The sequence below is a fragment of the Helicoverpa armigera genome, chromosome 15 (assembly GCF_030705265.1).
Source record: "Helicoverpa armigera isolate CAAS_96S chromosome 15, ASM3070526v1, whole genome shotgun sequence".
Taxonomy (NCBI): Eukaryota; Metazoa; Arthropoda; class Insecta; order Lepidoptera; family Noctuidae; genus Helicoverpa; species Helicoverpa armigera.
The window spans coordinates 8,399,374-8,422,543 of record NC_087134.1 but is presented as its reverse complement, the minus strand read 5'-3'; the positions used below and the strand labels follow the sequence as shown (position 1 = coordinate 8,422,543).

Sequence of the window (23,170 nt, the reverse complement as noted above, 5' to 3'; positions counted from 1 at the left end):
CTTCCTCCGTGGTAATTTCATAAATTCCGTTGACTAAATCTCTGGGGCCTCGTGAAGAGTTCTGAAGTTTATCATTTCTTTTACGTTCAGTTAATATATTCGCTAATATGCTCTAAGGGTGGGAATAGGGTTGTCGAAATTATAAAAGAATACATTATTCTTCTTTTTGATAAGTAGTTCTTCTTTTTCGTTTGTTCGGTTTTTTAAGGGATATTTTGCCTAGGAAGAAAAGTAATTCGAGAGAAAATATTTTGAAAAAAATACTTCAGTGTTTTATAGATATTTTATTTGTGAAGGAATATTATGTTCCTTTTATTTGGGTGTGTGAGTCAGTGAAACTGAAACCACGAGTGGAAAATGTGAAAATATTTCAGAAAAATATAATAGGTATTTACGAAAAACAACTGCATATACAGTTCTATACTGCAAAATTGACCTCCCAAACAAACAATACCCCACTTATTATCTCCCTGCCAATTAATATCGACTTGTAGGCTTATTAATCCATCAATCATATCATCAATAACGGTTCAGCACGTGATTATATGAAAGCATCAGTTCGGATGGGCAAGTCATTTGTCATGGCGGGTTCAAATTACCCGGCGAGCGTGATTCATACCCCGATCTTTCACGAAGACTCATAACAAGTGAGGAAGGTACTGATATTAATCTCCAAATTGTATGTAAAAAAGTTATTTTTGTAACTTTTCGTCTAAATTGGGGGCAGGATGACCGTGATTTGTTAGGAAAAAAGGTTTCTTCAAAATTTTTATGTATCAAGAAAGTTATTTTTATTTTTTGATTTATTTTTAATTGTGTACGCGTCGGCGCGAGTACGTTGCTAAGATGTGTTTGCGCGCAATGGATGCAATTTTGCGGACATTTTAGAAATGTTCGCTCGCAATATTTTACTGCTTGCTGGACCGAGTAGACAAGAAAAACATTTAAGTAAGTAGGTATGTGTCTTTTCCTTCTCGTCTCAATCCATCCTAAGGTTGTCTGGAAGAGTTCGCTCTTAGCGATAAGATCGCCCATTATGTCACCTACTTTAACCAGATTAAAATCCAGAATGTAAAACCTGTACCTAATAAAGAATATCTATCTACATATGTGTGTGTGTCACACTGGAATCTCGCCTTTACGTAAACAATGCAATTGTTTCTTAAATCTACGTAGCAATAATTCAAAACGTGAGACACACAGGCCCGCCGTAAGCGGGCGTGCAGCGCGTGCACAGCACGCGGGCGGCATGTCCTAGGGGGCGGCAAATCGAGCGACTTATCACGTAATATTTAAAAAATACAATATCTTTTTACCAATGATTTGATTTCAATATATCCGAACACAGCAATAGCGCTAAGAATATTACTTACACTGCCGGTTTCAGTTAGGTACCTACATCTGTTAAAAGGACATTTTCAAAATAAAAGATTCTTAAAAACGATTTAAGATCAACCAGTGGCGTAGCGTGGAGCAAATGCTTTATAGGGGGCGGCAAAATTAAACCAATAAAATTTCAGAAAAAGCCGCCCTAGCTTTGGCCTTGGCTTTGTCTCCTATTAATTTTGATTGTTTCACCCATTGCATCCCCAAAAAAATTCGCGCTCGCTGCGCTCGCGGCTCCATGTCAGTTATCGCATTTTATCTTTGTTTCATTGTTGAGGCATTCAATTCCGAAGAAATATTTTTCGCGCATGTCCATTATGGCTTTTCATTATATGTTTACTTCATGAAAACTCTAAGGAAAAAATCGCGCTCGCTTCGCTCGCGGCTTTTGCACTTCACTTCTGTGCTTATTTTACTTTTTGACTTTGCTTTGTTAATTTACAGTGGTTTTTATTAATTGTTTTGTGTCCTTAGACTAAAAAATTTTCGCGCTCGCTCCGCTCGCGCTTCCTTACATATGAAATGTGTCTTATAAGTTGACTTTTCAACGGGAAACCCACCAAGTAACATATTTTACTGACTTTAACCATTGTTATAGATATTTAAGTGCGTTAGTTTAAGTTAACCCACCCAAAACAAAAATGTGAAAGACTGCCAAGTTCGATAATATGGGAATGCTTCGCCTATAAAAGAAGTGAGATCTGAATAAGTACCAAGTTCCATACACATATAGTAAGTTCAACTCAGTCGTGCGCGCGGCCTTATGTGTGGGTAACCCTTGTACATATTCTGTGACTTTGTGTGCGTGACAAGAGGTACAGTCGGGTACAATACAGTTATTTAGGGGTTATATACGGGTGTTTAAAGAAAAACAGTTATTACGTTATTTTATGTTTATTTATTTATAATGATTATGATAGCGATTCATAATCATTATAAATAAATAAACATAAAATAACGTAATAACTTGAAAAATCAAATGATGAATTTTCGGATTCGCTACTCTCCAAGGTGAAATTATAAATTCTGACTCCATGTCAATTATTCTTCTTTTTTCTTTTGTACATGTCGACAAGTAGGTATTACCCCACATCCCTTCATCAATTTGACTTAAACGTTCATTTATGAGTGTCATTACTTCCGTCTTATTTTGGTCGACATTGTGCGAAGCAATAATTTTTTTTAAAATTCCCCACACATTTTGTTTACATTATTATACTAGATTATACCTCTTTTTACATTCTTAGTCCCCACTTTTATTTATTGTCCGCGTACCCCGAGCTAGAAAATATGTAAGGAGTTTTTAATTCTTAGATACTGTAAATGTCAATTTGAAAAGACGTATGAGAAAATAATAATGAAAAACTATATTTAATAATAAAAAGCTTTGAATGTTGTTTCATTTTTTTTTACCTGACTCCTTAATAATTTCTCCGTGAATACCTAACTAGTATTTTCGTAAACGACTGTACCCATAACAAAAAGCGATAAGAACACGTCATGCTCGGACGACGTCACTGTCACACAAATGAAAGTTGTATATTTACAAGCCGACGCACACATAGGGCCGCGCGCAAATCTGAGTTGAACTATCTATACCTCAGTTAAAAATAGTTACTTTTTAATGATGTTACTTGGCAAGTTTTCATACACCTTGTTATAAACCTACTAAACGCAATGAATCAAGTATTTAATTATCTATTAAAACTTGCCAAGTAATCATCATTAAAAAGTAACTATTTTTAACTGAGGTATGTGTATGGAACTTGGTACTTATTCAGATCTCACTTCTTTTATAGGCGAAGCATTCCCATATTATCGAACTTGGCAGTCTTTCACATTTTTGTTTTGGGTGGGATTTCATTTATTTTTGTAAGGTTGTTTATTTTATTTTTTTCTTATGATGAAGTTAGTTAAAGAAATGTCTCATTTATACTATTTTTTAGATTTTTTAATATGCACTATGTTTCTTACAAAGAAATGAACTAGATTAACTAAATGGACTAGATTTACCAACTGACTGACATGACATGTTATCATATATTATGTTCGTGGATCAAAGTTACACATTCGTTATTTTCGAAAGTGATTCACACTTGGCCGTTTTCAGATTTTTACTTTACTTTGACTAAATACAAACCTTTGTACCATTCGAAGATATATTATATAAATATAAATAAATTTAGTTCGTTTTAGTTCCTTAGGGGTATAAATTTACACCGGGTATAAAACACCTTCATTATTTTGAAACCGACTCACACTTGGCCATTTTCAGATTTTTCCCTTTACCTTGACATAAAGACCTACCTCCATGCCAAATTTCAAGTCAATACGACCATTGGAAGTGGTCTAGGTTTTTGATGAGTGAGTCAGTCAGTCAGTCAGTCAGTCAGTGAGTGTATAGTAAAAATAGCGATTTTCTGACGTCAATATCTCAAGACCTACAATAGGTATATTAATGAAATTTTGTATTTTAGATAAGTGATGGGGTCTCAACAGATACTAGAAATTTGATATGCGTAAATAAAATAGATTTTGAGTTACAGGGGGGTCGAATTTGGCCCGAAATGGTTCGTGTAATATAACCCACGGCCGGTGTGTCGCTTTTTTTGCTCGAACTTGGCGGACACACTGCCGTGTGTCTAGATCACAATCTTTCAATACATAGGGGCCACTTGGGTAATGATTGCACTGCATTTATGTCCTAAGCAATTGCTTGCTAATAATGCCCTAATTAATTGCTTAGTTTGCTTATGGGCTAACCCAGGACTGCTTAGGTTACTCTGAACATTTCAAGTAAATAAAAAGTTATGTGTAATGTATGTTATGTATTGCAATAGTTATTTATCCAAAAGTAGGTGGGTTTTCTGCAATCAGAGCGGTGCATGTACATATTTCTTTCTGTTGGACAAGTAAGATGGATATGAATGGGCGGGGGTCCAGACCCCTGGATCCGCCCCCCCCCCCCTTATATATTTCTTGACAAAACGTATGTAGTCGTAGGGCGGCATAATCAGTTTTGCACGCGGGCGAACAAACAGCTAGCGGCGGGCCTGGAGACACAGACGTTTTTACTATTAATGGACTCGTTATCAAGTTGTTTTAATAAAATTTGATCTTAATGGCGGACATAATAGCCCATTATCAGTTTGTTGGAAAACTCCTGGAATTGGGTAATTTCGAAGATTACTTTCGCAATCTTTCGCGCCTACGCTGTTGGTGACCACACGATATAATTTTAAATTAGGGAGCTTGCATTTTGTTTTGTTTACAAAACCTGGTTTCTGAGTATAAGATTTTTTTTTGTTAGCTACGATGTGGTTCTTTACCTCGATTGCATATTTATTATGTGAGTAATATAATATTTATGAAATTATTTGTTGACTGCAACGATAATGTAAAAATATATGTTATATTGTTTGTTTTGTTCGTTATCGATCTATCTATTTCATGCCCAACAAAATAGTCTAAAAATGGTAATTTATTTTGGCTACCGAATTTTCTTTTATCAAAAAATCACTACCTCTAGCACACGAACCTGCATCCCATGGGTATTAGTATTAATTATCACACCCTTATGAAAGCTAACCTTATTTAGTTTTAATTGATAAATCTAACTAACACTGAAAGAATTTATCAAATCAGAAGAGTTATTCCTGAGATAAGATTTTTCAAATAAACCAACAACAATACAAACAAACAAACTTCAGCTTTACAATATTATCCCGAATATATTGCGTCGCATGTGTAACCTATTGCTACAATTCGTAGTTGTAAAGTATTCATTGCGTTACATATTGGCTGCGTGAAATAGGGCCTGTTTTATAGGCGAGCAATGTGTTGTGTTTTTTATTGTCTTGATAATACTTTCGTTTGTTTGAGCGTGTGTGAGTGAGCTTTGTTTGAAGTTATAGGACTTGCCTTTAAGTGTGGTGCGGAAAAATATTCTTCATAAGTTATTTTATTAGGTTTACCATTATTCGTTCGTCTAAATTGGGATACCTATAAATATTTTCTTTCGCTGATGTGAAAGCGCTGTTAGGGCATGGGCTATTGCAATAAATTACCACCAAAGGATAAAAAACGGTGAAAATCTCGCTATCCCTAAGAGCACTTGCTAAATGTGAATAAAAACTAAAACCTTAATACTCGTTAATTTTTAAGTCGGTACGCTGTTTTTTTAATTTTTAAGACGTTTAGTGGAACCAAATGAAATCAAACTCACCATTCGAAAAAAATATCTCATATGTATAAAATATCAAAACTATGCATATCACCCTCCTCACAAATCATGTATTTGTTTCAGAAAACAACCCGCAGCTGGATAGAGAGCACGTTTCAGAAGCGAGAGTGTAAATACTTCGTGCCCAGCGCTAAGGATGAGCACGTGTGAGTATATACACACAAACAAACTAACTAACAAACAAATAGTACTGTTTGACAAGATCATTCGTGATTGATTGGGGCTTCGCAATTTAATTGTTTGTTAATGTTTGTACTGATCTAACTATGAATATGGGACAACAAGAAATGAAAATGACGAAAAAGTCCGATCATGGGGTGTGAAGAGAAAAATAGAAAAATGTAATGCACACGTCAGAAAATATTAATATAAACGGCCTTCAAACGGCCCGATTATTTGTCCTACAAAAAATCGTAGACGAGCAGCCTTATACTTGATTTCTTGATGCTACTCAAATAAATGGCTTCATCTTCAGTCGATTTGTCTGTTATTTTTGGGATTAAACACTAGCTTTTCAATATTTGACGGACTTCAACACGCACTAAAACCTGAAGATTGTAGGTCAAGAAAGCAATTACAGATATAATAAAAGGCAATAAAGGTCACTGAATACAAATAGTCATTATTTCAAAACTCCCTCAGCGCAGAGCCAACGCAAAATCATTTATAATTTGATTGCTTACCAATACAATGGAATACACAACAGCGGGTTTCCCAAGAGACCTAATACACAACACAACATAATACACATATGTACAGTCGCGGACACTAATGTTTGGGCTTGCCGCTATTCGTATTTTACCCATAATATACTTATTACAATAAAATTGGTTGAACAAAATCTTTATTTATGTATTTATAAACGAAATTAGGAAAGAGCAAATATTTATGTGTTTCTTTCATCTTAAAAGCTCCAAATCTACTGAACTGATTTGAAAAATTATTTCAGTGTTCCAACTGTGACAGTGTATACTGTTTCACGAGTAACCTAGGCTATATTTTATCCCGACACGGGAAGAAGTTTCTCCGGGACGCGGTGAAACCGCGGGAAATTTATTTTTGAGTAAACATAGGTACGGATTCGACCACCAACAAAATCTTGTAATCTCGCGAATGAATAAGTACCTAACATTACAAAATTGCGAATGTATCAAAGTAGCTCAATAATTTATGTCCACGACTGTACTACACAACACATAAAATACACATGTGTACCCTTTCATTTCTCATATCAAGAAGCATGTCGTTTCCTACATTTCTAGTGTTCTTTAAACAAGAGAATTAAATTCAAACCTTAATGTATTTTGAACGACTTTGCTCGGAGTAAAGTTGGCATCAACGGGGAAAGGGTTACGATTGGCTGAGCAAGGAAATATGCCAACGGTTATGAATATACTTGACGTAAAACTAGGGTTAAGCAGGGTTGAGTTTGAGAACTAAAAAGGTATATAACAGGTGCTTTTTGACGTTGTGCGTTGCTCTGTAGTTTTTTATGAAGTAAGGCATAACAAAAATGCAATAGGTGCTTTTTGACGTTACTCTGCAGTTTTTTTTTTATGGAGAAAGGCATAATAAAAATGTGAAAAGTACGTTTTAAACTAAGAATAGCCGTCGGCATTTTCATTGTCAGATACATATCCATAGGTATGTAGATTTAAATCATGTGTGATTAGCAGATAGTTTTGTTGTTTTTACACTTTTCTATAATGACTGTAAGTTGCGAGAATATGTAGAAAACAAAGATTAGAATACACAATAAGAGTTCAACCTTTTCATATTTAACATAAAACCTTTCACAAATAAACCAAAAAGTCCTTACAACGCTTCAGTAAACACCTTTTGTGTCGTAAAATATTAATTGAAACATATTCAAACATGTCGCCCGAAGTTCGGGACAGCTAATCAGCAGACAATGGAGTAAATAATCTTAATTAAAACTTCAGCTGAAGTACGCATTGTACGAGCATTCGTTTCATTTAGAAATGTTCTGAATTATGTTGATTATTTCGAAGTTTATTAGGATTCAGGAATTTTAAACCTAATATGGTTTGAATATGAAAAGCCGTAATTTTAGATGATATTGTAAAGTTATTGAAGTCGATGTAATCGGCAAATATACCCTTTTAATGAGAAATCTTCAAGCTTTGTCTGTATATGACTATTTATTGAATTAAGTCCAGGTGGATGTATCAAGTTGATGTCTGGGTGATAAGGCAAGGGTTAGAAGAGACTTATGTCCATATTTATAATATGGGACTGCTTTCAACAAAAAAAGTTAATGATAATGATTGCTATTTTTCGGAACTACTCACAAAGAGGCAATAATATGACAGAAAGAATTATCATGTTAGGGAAATTTTGAATCTTATATCGAGACATTAGTACCTCAATCTTCTAACAGCAAAGCACTATTTCACTATCTCCGACTTAAATAATACTTGTTCTAAACAAACCGCAGCACAAATATTAATAATTTATCACGTTGTGCTGCAATGGCTGTGAATGCCACCTGGCCTGGTCTGGCAGACTGGCATGAAATACTGATAGGACGTGGCACCCGGCGGCGCCTGCCAAAATGTTTAATGAACGCTGTGTATGCATTTATTGGTATACAAGTAATGTTTTATATCCACGCCTAATATTAAAAATGTATGGAATACTTATTTATCTAAAGGTAAATGCTGTTCTTATTCAAAGTTTTCACAGCGCTTACACACTATTAGATTTCCCAAGATTTTCAGAGCGGGTTGTACGATGAAATGCGAACCGAGCGTTTTTTCAACGCCCGTAATGAGTCGCCCTTAAAGCCAAGCGGAAAATCCGCTGTTGTGAAAAGGCTGCAAAAGTTGTAAATCTCTTGATCTATAAAACCAACATTAAAAGTGAAATTACATAAATTAAATAACAGGACGAGTTAAAATATTTATTATTCCAAACATACATAGGTATGTATTTGAGTAAGTACTTCGATATTTATTAATTTAGAAAATACTAAAGCCCGAAATAATCATATCATAATATTATCCCAATTCCATTAATATTATGAATGCAAACACAACGATATAGACGATTAATTAAGCAAATTGCATGAACTGAAATGAACAGCACTATTTTGTTAATAGTTGCAGCCACTGAATGGGCTTTTCAATAAATTAAATGGCCGATTAGCTAACAAATTGTGAACGAGTGTATTAATACCGGTTACAGTATAAATTGGGATTATCTAAACTGTTTTCATGAGCCTGAAAATGTCGCTGTTATTTTTGATTAACCGATTAAAAGTAGTTTGGTTATATATATCCCTAATTATAAATCGTGTTTGGTTTGTTACCTACTATCTCTTACTCATAAAGGGGCATGAAGTACTAGTATTCAAAAATAAAAGAAAAGTGCGTGACACAGAAGTAGTTACTTGCTGTTTTGCTGCGGTTTCACCCGCGTTTCGGGTGAACTTCTGCCCCTTACCCGGGTAAAATATAGCTTATGTTACGCATGAATTAACAATCGGTTCAGTAGTTTCGAAGCCTTTAGGGTGAAAACAAATGGTTCCTGTTTAATAAATTAGCATAGATACATACAAGTATAGATGAAAGTAAATATAATCGTTAACTGTGCGAATCCAATAAACATACAGCAATTTCAGATCCATGAGTTTCTAAAATTAACTGCAACGGGGAACTAATAAGTACTTCAGAATTCAACAAGACCAATTTCCTAACTATAGCTATAACTAGTTTAGACTGAGCCGCGCGAGTAACTCGTTAACTTGTTACATAGTTATGCTCAATAACGTTGCAACTAACTGGTTATATTTAACTGTTTTCATTTAGTTTGGAAGCGAAGGAGTTTTTAGTTAGCGGCAAACTTACTGACGATTTCCCAAGCAGTGGAACTTACTCAGCTGCATCTGGTTAGACTGGAAGCCGACCCTAACATAGATGGGAAAAGGCTCGGTAAATGATGAACTTACTGACGATTACGGCAAATTAAAAAACCTGTGTTTGACTACTATTTGAGTTGTTTCTATGGGTTGTTTGAAATCTTCTCACTCCGCTCTCACCTTATTCTCAAACATCCGGTTCGTGGATAGATTTAACACATGTCATCTAAATTAATTCATTCGTTGGTCAAAGACTAAAAAGTAAGTTATGTTTTCTATGTAAGTAAGACTATAGATCTACTAGCTTCGTTATTAACTGTATAAAATAGTTTATATCCAAAACCATAAATAACAGTCTTTATTACACTGTTACAACCTGGTAACTTTCCATAACATTAAAACAATTATTATGAAGTTGCTATAGTTGCTAACTTCTATAGAATACCTAGTGTATTATGTTAGAAAATATTTAACAGCTTTTGTGGGAACGTAACCAGTCGTGCGATACCTACACATTTTACTGCTGAGCACTTGTAAAAATAATAGGTGTATTGAAATATTTATTTATTTAAAACTTTTTGCACAATGAAATTTACTTTCTCGTACCCACACACCACAGACTTAATAGTCGAATGATTCTAAATTCTAATCATAGTTTTTAGTCGGTCTGATACCGGCTAAATACCTGCTAATATCTAAGTAATGTGCGTAGGTACTATCGTTCATCTTCATATTGATTTATGAGCCCAAACACTACTCTTAGTTCAGTGCGCAATCGAAATATTGGAATTCAGGTATTGATAGCTTATCAGACTCGCACACGCCAGCTACAGAAACCTAATATGCCTAAGTGATTAGTTACCTGTCAAAGATTTACAAATGTCGTTCAGGTACCAGGTAAACATGCTACAGGTAAGTAACGGTTAGTATAGAATAGATGGTTACCTGTCAACGACCCAGCAATTGAACCTGTGACCCTAGTTCATCAATCAAGTATGAATGCCTGGCTAGAATTCTAAGGAAACTGTTACCTTTTGACTCATAACCTTTGCTACAAAGCGATAAAGCCGAATTCAGTTCAGTTGATTTTAAAGAATATTAATAAGAAATGAGGTTTGTGAAATGCAGATATTAAGCAGTTTTGGCGAAGACATAAGCTACTTTTTCCCTTTATCTTAAGTAGTACAGTCAATTTCAGGTCGGTGTTAACAGTTTTATAGGAAAATCGTACTTATTACTATTGAGTTAAGGTGCGTGACAGTTACCACTAATGTGCAGTTTACTGTACCTTACCTCGCAACGCAGGTTTAGCTAAATTGAGGAAAAAAGATAGAAAATAGAATAGAGATGTCCTATTTTTTCGAACACTACAGAAGTTCATTAAGGATTCTAGGGTATATTTTCAGCACGAATACAAGCCGAGATATCTTCATTCAACCACAATTTGTGCCAAGAAGTCTGGGAGCGCTGTTATCTCATCAGCGATAACTTTGGAAATGTGCCTCCTCTTTACGATGTACCATCAACGAACTTGTACGAAGATTCACGAATATTTACGAAGTAACTCGGTTTAGGCTGGCTGTAAACTGTAGGTACCTATATAAAAATTGGTAATTATGGTTTTAAAATCGGATTTGTGAGCTAAAAATGAAAAGTCTTTTTATGAAAGCCATAGTTAATCCTGAAAATCATGGTCAATTATAGTGGTAAAATACCACTAGATTAGAAAGTCACAGCCTCAGATTACACATACTTGATGTACCTATGTTTTGTTGCCCTGTGAAGTTCAAATGGCTCTCGCATGCCGAATAACTTGTGTAGGCTATGTACTAGTGTAGGGCGCTTTATCTTGAAACTTGGCAATGGCAGTCTTAAAATGAGGACATAAACCCAGCGTATTTGGAGTTTATTTACTACAAACAGACAAAATGCTGTATTTGCTTCCTTTACCCTACGCTATAGAAAGTCAATCCTAATCTATAGGTAATACTTATGTTTAAAAATACTTTTTTTCCAGTCTGCACAATTTTGTCGTAATATGTACAGAATTTTGACATATTTTATGATATAATAGGTGGAATCCAATTCAGAATGTCGTGTCATCCAGTCGTGGAAATAATTTATAGCCGTGTCGCCTGAAGGGAATTCCATACAACATTTACATAGAGAGAGCGTGAAACGAAAATCCTTTGTATGTGTTCGTATATTTTTAAAGATCTGCAATGGAAAATGTCAAAAATAAGAAATACTGAAAAACTAACTATAGTCCGTTTGAGTAGACACTTAACAAAGATAATAATTTTTTACACAAATACATCTTACTTAAACGAATAAACTATTAAATTCTTAAAATAACAACTCAATTGATTTGATAATATTTATTATTTTATTGACACTGATATCTAGCCACATTTTATTTTTAAATCAATTAAACTCGTAACAAGATTGTTTACCTACCTTTAACCGGACTAATGGACAATTGGCCACCCAGGGACCGACCGCGTCAAGCGTTGTTTAGCCTTGTAATTGTATGAGAAATGCAGCTGCTACTTTGCCACGAGCTTCAAATATAAGGCACTGAACTCGTATTTAATATTAAAATGTTTAATACACTCGTATGAGAACGTAACGAACTTGCATAATGAGAGAGCGGAGAACAAGAATATTTAAGACAGGTTCCATGTTAGCAACGCTCTCGTATATTACAGCAGGGAGGCAATTAGAAGAATGCGCAAATATACTCGCGTCAGGAGTTTCAGTCACACAGAATTTTCCTCCAGTTAAATGACTTTTAATTAGTTTACCTATACTTATTAAAAATGTTTATTATTCTATATATCCTATATCAAAATAACGTTTAGTGCGAAAATATGAGGAACCCTTTTGATCCGTATGTGTATTAAATATCATGCATTTTTATTTATTTACTGTCACTTTACTATTATAAAGCCTTCATATCTGGAAAGTGCTACATATGAAACATGACATAGCATTATTCTAATTTTTCATCCGTCAACATTTTACACTATTACAAATATATGAAAAAAATCCGTAAAACAAAGTTAGATGCTTCAATCAGCTACAATTGTTACGTCAAGCTGAAGACAGCTATGCTTGGCGTCAAATGAAACAAAATACAACACAAACATTTTCTTAAAACCTTTTTCTACTGATAAATAAACTAGCCATAGAATTTATGTCGACGCTACATTACTCCCGAGCTAGAAATTCCTAAGGGATTGAGAGGTATGTGTCTGCGACCCTGAGGTAAAAGGTAATCATTCTTTGGATTATTTTGTTAAGTTGGGTATATTCTGTTCATATTTTTTGTAGTTTCTATTTGATTAGCTCTTAAATTCTAGGTATAAAGTAGCTAATTAATTGTCAGTTCTTTGAAGAATTAGGATAAAGATACAATCGTAATATTCACCTGTATTCACCTCATGAAATGAATTATGTATTATGTAGGTAAATTATTTCAGGAACTACTATGCAGATTCCAATGCCAATTTGAAGTATATTAAAAAGATTTAACAATAGAGACCAGACTTAGTTTGAAATTATTTTTTACCTAATACAATACCACTACGGATGAAAAATAAGGGGTGAAACTCTTCATATTTGTATCCTGACAGTAATTTCCATTAGTAGAGAATATCAGTCTACCCGCGTCAAAAAATTTGGCAAAGCCCTCGAGATACGGGCGTTGGACCGGGAACAGAATAATTTATTACTTCAAACTGTGAAATGAATGTGATTCCATATCTAGTTATTTCTTATTATAAGTAATTTGATTTGTTTTTGGATTGTTTGACGCCTGCATTTGCTACTTTTTTAAATTTAATTTTAAACTATTTTTTCAGTTTTAAAATAAAGTTCTAAAATTGACAAGCACATGATTTATTATCGAAAAGTTTATTTTTACTCGTCTCAGGAGAACACTCTGCAACAGTCATTTATTCTACTTAGTGTCTTTAAAGTATGATTAATTTACTGACTCTAAACTTTTTGGATTTAAAATAATATATGAACGATATGTGAAGATAGATTACGAAGAGGTTCAATGCACCGTTTAAAGTCCGTTTATTCTTTGTTAGTAGTCAAACACATCGTAGGATGGCCACCAAAAAGGTGGTCAAATAATCTAATAAAGGTCGCAGTAACGCATTAAATACAGGCCGCTTTATCCATTTGGAAATTATAAATGTAAGACCATAGATTTCTATGGTGTAGGCTTATGTTCGACAGTGGAAGTCCTTAAGGTATAATATATTGAATTGAATTGAATTGAATAATTATGATTCAAACAGCATACTTCTCCAATCACAACAGCAGGATACTAAAGACTAAATTAAAACTATGAACCCCAACGAAACAATAAGCCTTTATTCAGATCCAATAACAAAGGGTGCAAAGACATATAGCAATATATAATAGAGGGTAGTTAATGTGTTTTAAATGATGTCGTCCTCATTGACCCCGCCTGGTTTTAAGCGAGTATTCGTCTGTTGGTCTGACCGCTCCTTTTTGAGAATCTGTATAGAAAACAATTGAACACATTGAGTGAATATATTAACAGGACTGTTTTGAAATGGCTTTTTGTTAAGTTTAATTAATTCTGCCTTTAGGTTTTGCTGTACAGGATTGTTTTTGGTTGTCTGACTGTATATATTGGTAGACGTAGATTCGGCTTGTTACCTTTTTTTGCTTAAGGGTAAACCGAAAGAATTTGCGAATTCCAGCAAGGTGATTTGAATGTTAATTAAGAGAAGAATTAAGATTAAGAGTAAAAGTTAAGAGATAATATTTATTGTTTTCTTAAAATGTTCACATTCTGAGCCACACAAAAAAGTCCCGAAAAATTCACGTGCTTATACTGAGATTCTTACATTACATACTATACTACAACAGCTAAACCTTCTTCAACGAACCACTCTATCTATTGATGAAAACAAAAGTAACATTCATAGTCGTTCTTGAGCTTCGCAAAAAGCATCTGTATCCTACATGCTAGCATGACAACTCATAATAAAAGCCAAAGACACTCACAGGCTCCTTTTTAATCAGAGGGTTGAGGGTGTCGGCATACGCCTTCCAGAACAGCGTGACGTGGTTGGTGGTCAGCTGATGCTGCTGGAGCTTACACGTGAGGCACCAGAGGTCTTCTTTTGTCTGCACCACCATGCCTAGGAAGGAAAATATTTATTTATACTTATTTTATGCAAAAAAACATTATAAGGCGGACTTAATGCCATAGGCTCCGTAAAATCTTACGTCCTGTATACCTAATCTCTCGAGTTTGGGAGATTATGTTTGGTGTCAGTATCAAAAATAACGATTTGAATATGATAAAATATTTCTAAATTATCATTGGCACGGTCATTTTATCATGGTAACAAACAGCAGATTGTGACTGTATCGAACGAAACGGGAATGCAAAATTTTTTTGTTTGTGCGTAGCCCGTATCTACTGAATTTGAAATAGACATCAATGGAGTGGCTTTTTTCCGAACATTTTTGTTACACTTTGTTAACCATTTTTGAATGAAGAGTCTCTTTTAAATATTTTTTGAATGCGAGTAAGCTCGTATATAGTTACCGGCACGGATATTGGGCTCTCGGCGGAAGAGTGGGGATCGCTTTGCGCACCCGTACGCATAAGGCAATAAGGCAGTAAATCGCAGGTGAAGGTCATGGCCCGATATCCGTGCCGATAACTGCACGCTCAGGTAAATACGCGTCAAATAACTCAATGTAAAATCGTTGTTACAGCCATTGCTATATTACTTAATAGTTAAAATGTATTTAAATGCAATAACATTGAAAAGGGGATTTCCAAATTATTATACTGACCTTTTAAATACTCTACTGAGAAGAATTCAGAAAAGAAATAAAACTTCCCACTGTCTATTTTTAACCAACTTCCACTATAAAAAGACAAGAAAAAAAATCCAATTCCTAAAAGAGGGTAGGTGTGAGTAACCTCAAAATACGTGACGCGGTGCTTCACAGTCCGACCACGTCTGACCGAATGCAATCATGCCAGTTAAAGCTGGTTATACACTGGAGCATTGCACAAGGACAATAAAATAAATTCGACTTGAAAAATGTAGAAATTATTTATTTTATTTTATGCTTTTAAGTTTTCTAGTCGGAGAGTATAGTTCTAGTAATACGAATTAATAAGCCCGAACTGGCAAACACGAATTAGTAACAATATGCCATTATGGACTTCCCTAAACTAACTTTATAACCCTTTGCTGTATAAAGATACCACTAATACCATGACGATTGTTTAACTCTCAAGAAAATGTTATTCTTATTAAAAGTCCCACAGACACACCACGCCATTTGTAAATCTTATAAGACAAGACGAGAGGCATCCTCATCCTCCGAGCCTTGTCCCTACTATGTTGGGGTCGGCTTCCAGTCTAACTGGAGTACCAGTGCTGTACAAGGAGCGACTGCCTATCTGACCTCCTCAACAGACAAGACGAGACTGAAAGAAGTAAGAAATTCACCGCAATATAACAAGACTCGTGTAGAACCAGCTTTACTTGTAGAAGTACCACAGATTGTGTGCAATCTAGTTTATTTGGTTATCCAGTACACAGAATATTGAACACCTGATTTTGGAGAATCTGTGGTGGAGCTTCGAAATTGAAACACGTGGATATCTATTTTTGGAGAGTTTAAAAACCTCTTAAGTATTTCTTTTCTATTTAAGATATATTAATAGAGAGGCATGCTTGTATAAAGAAATTAACATACTATTCAACTACGGGATAGGTGAAATGATTATACTCATTTACATAAAAATGTTTTCAGCGTGTAATTGAACGCGTTAACAATATTGTGTCATTTCAGATATACACGTAGGTATGTAAATCGCTATAAATTGGAAACGCTATCAGTACAATACAACACAACCGAACCGAGCTCCTAAATAAGAGACAAGTTATTTTCGAAATATCTGTGTTTATCCTAGCTTACCTGTACAAATCTTCAATTAACTCGTATTAAAAAGAAAACGCGAAGACTTCTAAAGCCTTTCATTTAAAAGAAACAGCCACTTACAAATAAGCTAATCAGTTCATCAAAAAGTTAAAAGAGACTCACTCTTTTAAGTCGCCATTTTTGCCCTAAGAAGTTCCTCACAGTTTTCCAATAAACGAAGATAAATAACCAGAAAAATCCGGAAAATATCAACAGGTAGGATAATTATGTAAGACTTGGTAAGCTACGAAGTTTTTCCCTTTTTTATGCCACGGATTTATCTAAAGTAGCTACATAATCTGAAAAGTTATCGCACCCTTAATCTTGTGGCTTTTTCCATTGGAAGTACCGATTTCAATTGGGAATGTTCTTTTTTTATGAAGTAGATTAGGCATTTGGTGCGAGTCAAATGATTTTGCGGATTTTTTACTCCAAAGTAGATCATTCAAGCCGACATTAGGAGAATACTCCGGGGCTTGTGCAAATGAGTTTGTGCCATAGATACATAAAGCAAAAACTTAACCTCTGCCACGTTGTGATCGCGGGTTCGGTGTTTAAATTAGTTGGGGTGTTAGAAACATCATCTGCATTTATTTATTTATATGCATAATATGCATGTATTTACAAAAAAGTATACAGGTACCTAACATGTTTATCAACTCGCAGTACAAGCGACCCGCAAGCAAGCCGGCGAGATTTTTTTTTTCTTATTTTCTTTTCTTACGCTCCTTTAGACGCAGACCCTAGGCTGTGAAACAAAGTGTGGATATTGCGAATCTCACCAACAAGACTCGCTATTCGCAATTTTTCATACAGTTCCAAGTATAGCTCGTTGTCTTCTTTGTTTACTGGATAATGCATCTGAAACAAAAAAACTGAATTAATGCCCTTGACAAAAATAATCCTGAACAAAGTACCTACTAAAATAACAATAACTAATTTTATATATCTAGTTTTCCTTGTAAAATTATCTTTATAGTATCCCTGTAAAACCAGCTCAAGTTGACAACTTCAACTCAAACACTAAAACTTCGTTCTCAAAAGTGTAAAATTTCAGATACTTTCTCCATCCAATCTCGATCGATCACATTACCTTACCATATCCATTCGAAGCCTAGGAAACGATCAAACAGCTAATGCAAATACTCGCACACGTAAAACGCCTGAACTTTTCTATTCAACGCGCGAACATTCTGGAAATACGGGCTTGGCACTCAAGTGGCTCTTTGTGCCACCTCCGTATACACACAGAAGAAGGAAAGATAGCGGAGATGCCCTATGGAAGGTGGGTCAGGCGCCTTCTTGTAGGTCAAGCAACGACCTCGATTTGACGACCTCGATGGCGCAATGGTCACCATGCCGGACTGCCGGACTTGAGGTCCCGGGTTCGATTCCCGGTTCGGTTGGCATTTGTGTGATGAGCATGCTTGTTGGCCGTGGTCTGGGTGTTACAATATGTATTTATTAATATGTATATATGTAGCTATATGTAGTTTATCAGTTGTGTTAGCACCCATAACACAAGTTAATTAATAACTTACCATGGGGCTAACCGACCGTGTGTGAAAAGATGTCCCGACATTATTATTATAAAAAAATTCATCATCATCATCAAGCAACGTACGGTAGGCGTGATCAGTTACTAGAACTAAAGTGACGTTCGGGTCCTTGTCAAATCAAAACCAATCTGACAAAGATTGGTCTTGACTGGACGGGTTTCATAGAAGACATGTAAGGGCGGAGCTAGTTACTTTCCTATCTCCTGAACATCCGCATTTTGACGCACTACTTTCTGATGAGATTTTGCGTTATGACATCTCCACTAGACATTTTGTTCTCCATGTGTATACAACACCCCCCTTTCCCCTCTTCCCCTGCCAAGTCTTGGCAGAAGTCGGCGAACTTTAAAATTTAATGTGGGACGCCCCTTGGCGACGAACAAAAGTAGACTTTTTCCGCGAGAGAATATTTTAATTAAATAGGATTTATTAAATGGAGTTTGGGCGCCATGCGCTTTCTTATTAGCGGCTGAAGACCCGAATTGTTCTGTTGGGATAAAACACAGAAGTTGATTAATATTTAGATAAACCTTAAAACGAAGAAGAAGAAAAAAAAATATTATACTTTTAGTACTAAACATTTTTTATGGCCAGTTTTGCAGTCATGGTGACTAAAGAAACGTGACAGTAGAAAAAGCTTCATAGAACCTCATGGATATATTTTCGGCTGCTGGCGCTGATGACAGGATGTAAAACCAACCTATGGCGAAGAAATAGAGCACGTTCTTCTGCAATCATCTCAAAATCCCCAACATACAACAACAGAATAAAATAAAATAACTAGCATCCGACCCATATTACATTTCCCTACTTCACATTTGCTACACGTTAACAATACTGCATATTGCAGTCAAATATCATGGAATTGCATGCCGTTCGGAAACACGTACCTTTCGCAGTAACATGTTGATATTAAAAGTTCCAATCATGCATAGACTTTGCGAGTAAGAGTGTAACGTTTCTAAACGAGATATTGCAACATTAGAATATCGGGATCCTGTTCAATCTATTTGTTGGTCGCGGAGATTTACAAAATCTATTTCATTCATACTTGTATAGACTGAGAAATTACATAGATTTTTGTAAGTAAACACTGTTTACAGGTTTAATCATTTCTTGAATTGAAACACAGTTTAGTATACAGGCGATTGCGAAAGACAATATATTGAGGCTTGGGTAAGGGATATAGTTCTACTCTCATGCATATACACATACAGGAACGGTCTAATTGAATAGGAAATCACCAGTTACACCCACACCACTATGTATTTTTATCAAGGCTTAACACCAAATAACCCTAATCACCACAAATTTTATTTGGCAAACATTCTAATTCTGCAAACTCGGAGCTCAAAGACTTTATTCATCTGAATCGAATGGCCGCCAATTAGCACGCCCAAACTTCTCGAGAATATTAATTAGTATTTCTCGAATATCAAACGGCTCGAAGTTTATTATAAAACCGTTTGAATTCGATAACAAATTAATAATGTTTTGATGTCAATTTGGTTTACTGTTCCCCGGTTTAAGGATCAATAAGCATTTGAGACGTATTTCCGCGTTAATTGTGTATTTATGTTCTCAACTTCCTACATAATTTTGATATTAATAGAAAGAAGTCTATACCTATGTAGTTATATATTTTAAATCGAAGTACTACTACATATCTTGTTTGCCATTTTTCGTTGCAGTTTCTTCTAGGAAAATCACAGGGGTATTTTTATTGCAGCAATTGAAACTGTGATTTTGCGACCGAAGCTATAATTACGTTACGTTATTACCTAGGTATATATAATTACGTCTTTCTTATAACAGAAGAAAGAAACAATAATAAGTACTTAACCGTGACCTTTAGAAATTAAGCTCTAACAGACACAATCTTTCACCGTTTACGACTTTGTTTACTCCCTAACTAAGAATATTTTGGGTCCTAAGTTCACAAACAAGACCAAAAGTGCCATTTGTTGAATCGCCTGATCTCACCTAATCAAAGCAAAGAGCTACATTCAGCCAACAAATACTTTTCATTCTGAATCTCGACTCTTAAGCCTAATTGATACTCCAGCCATCACCAATTTAATTTCAACCCTCTTGTCTGACACTTAGAGTGCACTTTTGTTTGAGTGGTTTGCTTTCTGCAGCTCTGTTTCATTTGTTGGCTCTGTAGGGCTCCAGTCAATTAGTCCACGATAGGATGCAGCGTCAGAACTTGTATTTACTTTTAGTTCTGAGAAAATACTTCATTTGGAATGTCAACTGTAGGTATTTAAGTTGCAGATTACTTAGATGTTTGCGTGTTGTTTTTCCAACTGAGGTATACCTACTTTATTTTAGAACTGAACACTAATTCTGTATTATTTATGTTACAATTGTATGGAAAATCGACAGTAAAAAACTATGTTGAAATCTACCTCTTCCTATTTTAGGAAATGCGGGTAAAACCGCGGGAAATAATTGTAGATATAATAATCTCACCCTAATGAATTCAAAGATGAGACCGGTCTGGACTTCTTGCTTCCACAACGTGAGGTTCCTCAAAGCTTCGTATATCATTTCTGGCGATATCTGGAATTTAAAACTTAATACTTAGCGTCTTCCTTATGATTGAAAAGTCAGCTTTAGTAGAACACTTACTTCGCTATGAATGGTTTTAGGTTTGTTCGGATGTTCTTGAGGTGCAGAGTTGGTCTTCACAAACAGGGGTGACAGCATCTGACTACGGGAGCCGGTCTGTGTCACTTTGGATCCCGTAGACGTCACTGTGAATGTTATTAAGCTAATAAGTTTATTTATTAGACTTTCATTTGTGCAGTTGTGGGTCTTCATCACAAAATTAGTTATGCTGATGAGGAGACGCATACTATAAATCTTTCATTGTTCCGACAAAAATTCGAGGTACGATACCTATATTTGTAAGCCTACCTGCTCTTCCTGTAAATAGAGTTGTAGAGACTCCAGATAAATAAAACTATTTGCTGAGATATTTTCCTTTTCCCCCTTTCAAGAGTGGAGTTTAAACCCTGCTATTTAAATAAAATCTATTCGTTTGTTTATCTGTGAAAGCGTTTCAAACAAAGCGCAGTGCACTATGTTACTTTTGCATTTAAAGTTCAGGAGTTTAAATCGTATGTTGTTACAAACAACTACAGGATTTGCTGTGCAATTTACATGGTTTGTATGTTATTATGTCGAATACAGTAATACCTAGAAGTTGTATGGTTTCACTGTATTTGTAGCCATAACCCAAAACCAAGAACGGCACAAGTCTGTCATTAAACAATTACTTTTATGCCAACATACACTTAACATTGTCTTCTCAGCCAAAATAGTACCATCACGTAGCTCAGACAAGGTGTAAAGTTTCAAAGTGGCGCCAAAGTCCAAACGCACAGAACAAAGGAAGATAAAACCTGATGCAAATAGGCTTTCCCTCAGACGAAATGTTTTGACAGGCGGTCAAAGATATTTGGATGGGATACACGGATGTCCCGCCGGCTATGTATCTCAAATTCAATTCCGTCGTACTTACGTAAGCGGCAAAAGCGTGAAGGATATTCTAGGATAAACTTTCAAACGGTCTTCCTATTTGAAAGGGATTCTTCATGTCATGTTACTGTGAGGAAACGATCGTGTGACCCATCTTTCTCTGACAGGTCTTCGATGTGCGAACGAACCATATCTTTGAAAACCTTGAGCTTTAGGTACGTAGTTATGTTTCAAACTTAGTTGCTACATATTTCTGTACTAGACTTTATATTATTGTTAACTGGTTGAATTATTCAGCTGCTGTTATACCAATCACAACCTAGAAACACATTAAGGTAGTAGGTCACAATGATTATGTTCATCAAAATTTATAACTTTTCTTCTAGCAGTTTTAAAAGTGCACAGTTACTGTGCACCGTGAGAGAACTACTTTACAAACAACTTCTGTCATCCTAACCTGCCGGGCGCGGGCGGCCAAACATTTTCGCATTATTCTTCAAAGGTTTTTTCTTCACACCTCCTTCCTCCTTTTTCTTTTCCTCCTGTTTTCTCCTTTCCTTATATCTTCTTAATTTTTTTTCATATCTGACGACAAACCGCTTCGCTCTAACTCAGGGAGTTTAAATCAAACAAAGTATACAAATAAACGGGTTTATTACAAAGACAATCATGAATCCACTTTTTCATTTCAAAACACAAGGGTGTCTACCTTCTGCGGCAGCAGCGGTGTCCGCAGTGTATGCAGCCGGGCGTCCGTGACCCACTCCGAGACGACAGCCTGGTGAATATTGTTGAAACTGACAACTCGCGGTCTTTATCTTTGGTTGGACGAGGCTTCCTTCTCAGGGGAGCTCTTCTTACTTGACGACGTGTAAATGATCTTCGTCTCTTTTCTACTCTTCCACCGGTTCTCCTACCTCGCTTTTTCCTCTCAGGCGCTTTGGTTTTTATGGTTGGCTTTGGAACTTCAGGTCTGGCATCCGTCATGTCTATCCGACTTCTCACGGAGTAGGTTGCGGACACGGAGGTTTCACTGTTTGTTGCACGGTCGTCATGTCCCCTATCATCATATAAGTCATTTCCAGAATTTGTCCTCTGACTCTCTTTCTTACTTGTGGAAGGTTGGTTCTCCTCCTTCGTGTTTTCATCTTCCATTGCCAATTTCTTCAAAAAATAACTGATAATTTTGTATTTAGATTATAAGAATTACATAGAAAATGTTATAAATGTTCACCTGTCAAAAAGTCACCTCAATATTCTCACTTGTTTTGAATTTTTTTCTTTTTGAAATGTGCCAGAGGTACTATATCTTTTATCATGATAAAGATTTTGTTCGTCTGGGTTACTGTCACAGCCAAATTGTTGATCTAGGGTGAGAACACATGTATGTGGGTAGAGAGTACCCGTTGTAGTTGTGTTATTTGAATGTTTCATTGGAGTTGCGGTTTCATTAAAGAGCAACAAATATTTTAACAACCACATACCGCATTGCGTTATCACAAAGTGAGTTAGTTAGTGGAAACAACAAATTAAAATTTGAATGATAGGAGCATTTATTTCGACTCAAAATGTATTTAGCTAATTAATCTTTTAGTGAAACAATAATACATACATGATCAA

General features: G+C 35.5%; 2 protein-coding genes across 2 annotated transcripts in view; one reads left to right on the top strand and one right to left on the bottom strand.

Annotated features, from left to right (window-relative positions):
* Trpm (Transient receptor potential cation channel, subfamily M) overlaps nucleotides 1-23,170 on the top strand; it is a 234,964-nt gene that overhangs the window by 130,897 nt on the left and 80,897 nt on the right. The window contains 1 exon segment of the mRNA XM_064038311.1: nucleotides 5,693-5,775. Coding sequence (XP_063894381.1) covers nucleotides 5,693-5,775 — 83 coding nt within the window.
* Nucleotides 13,933-22,741, bottom strand: LOC126055552 (uncharacterized; the record flags this gene model as incomplete). The annotated part of the gene is made up of 5 exons (XM_064038238.1): nucleotides 13,933-14,044; nucleotides 14,559-14,695; nucleotides 17,288-17,366; nucleotides 20,540-20,649; nucleotides 22,258-22,741. Coding segments are annotated over 5 exons (891 nt in total), but the record flags the coding sequence as incomplete, so codon positions are not given.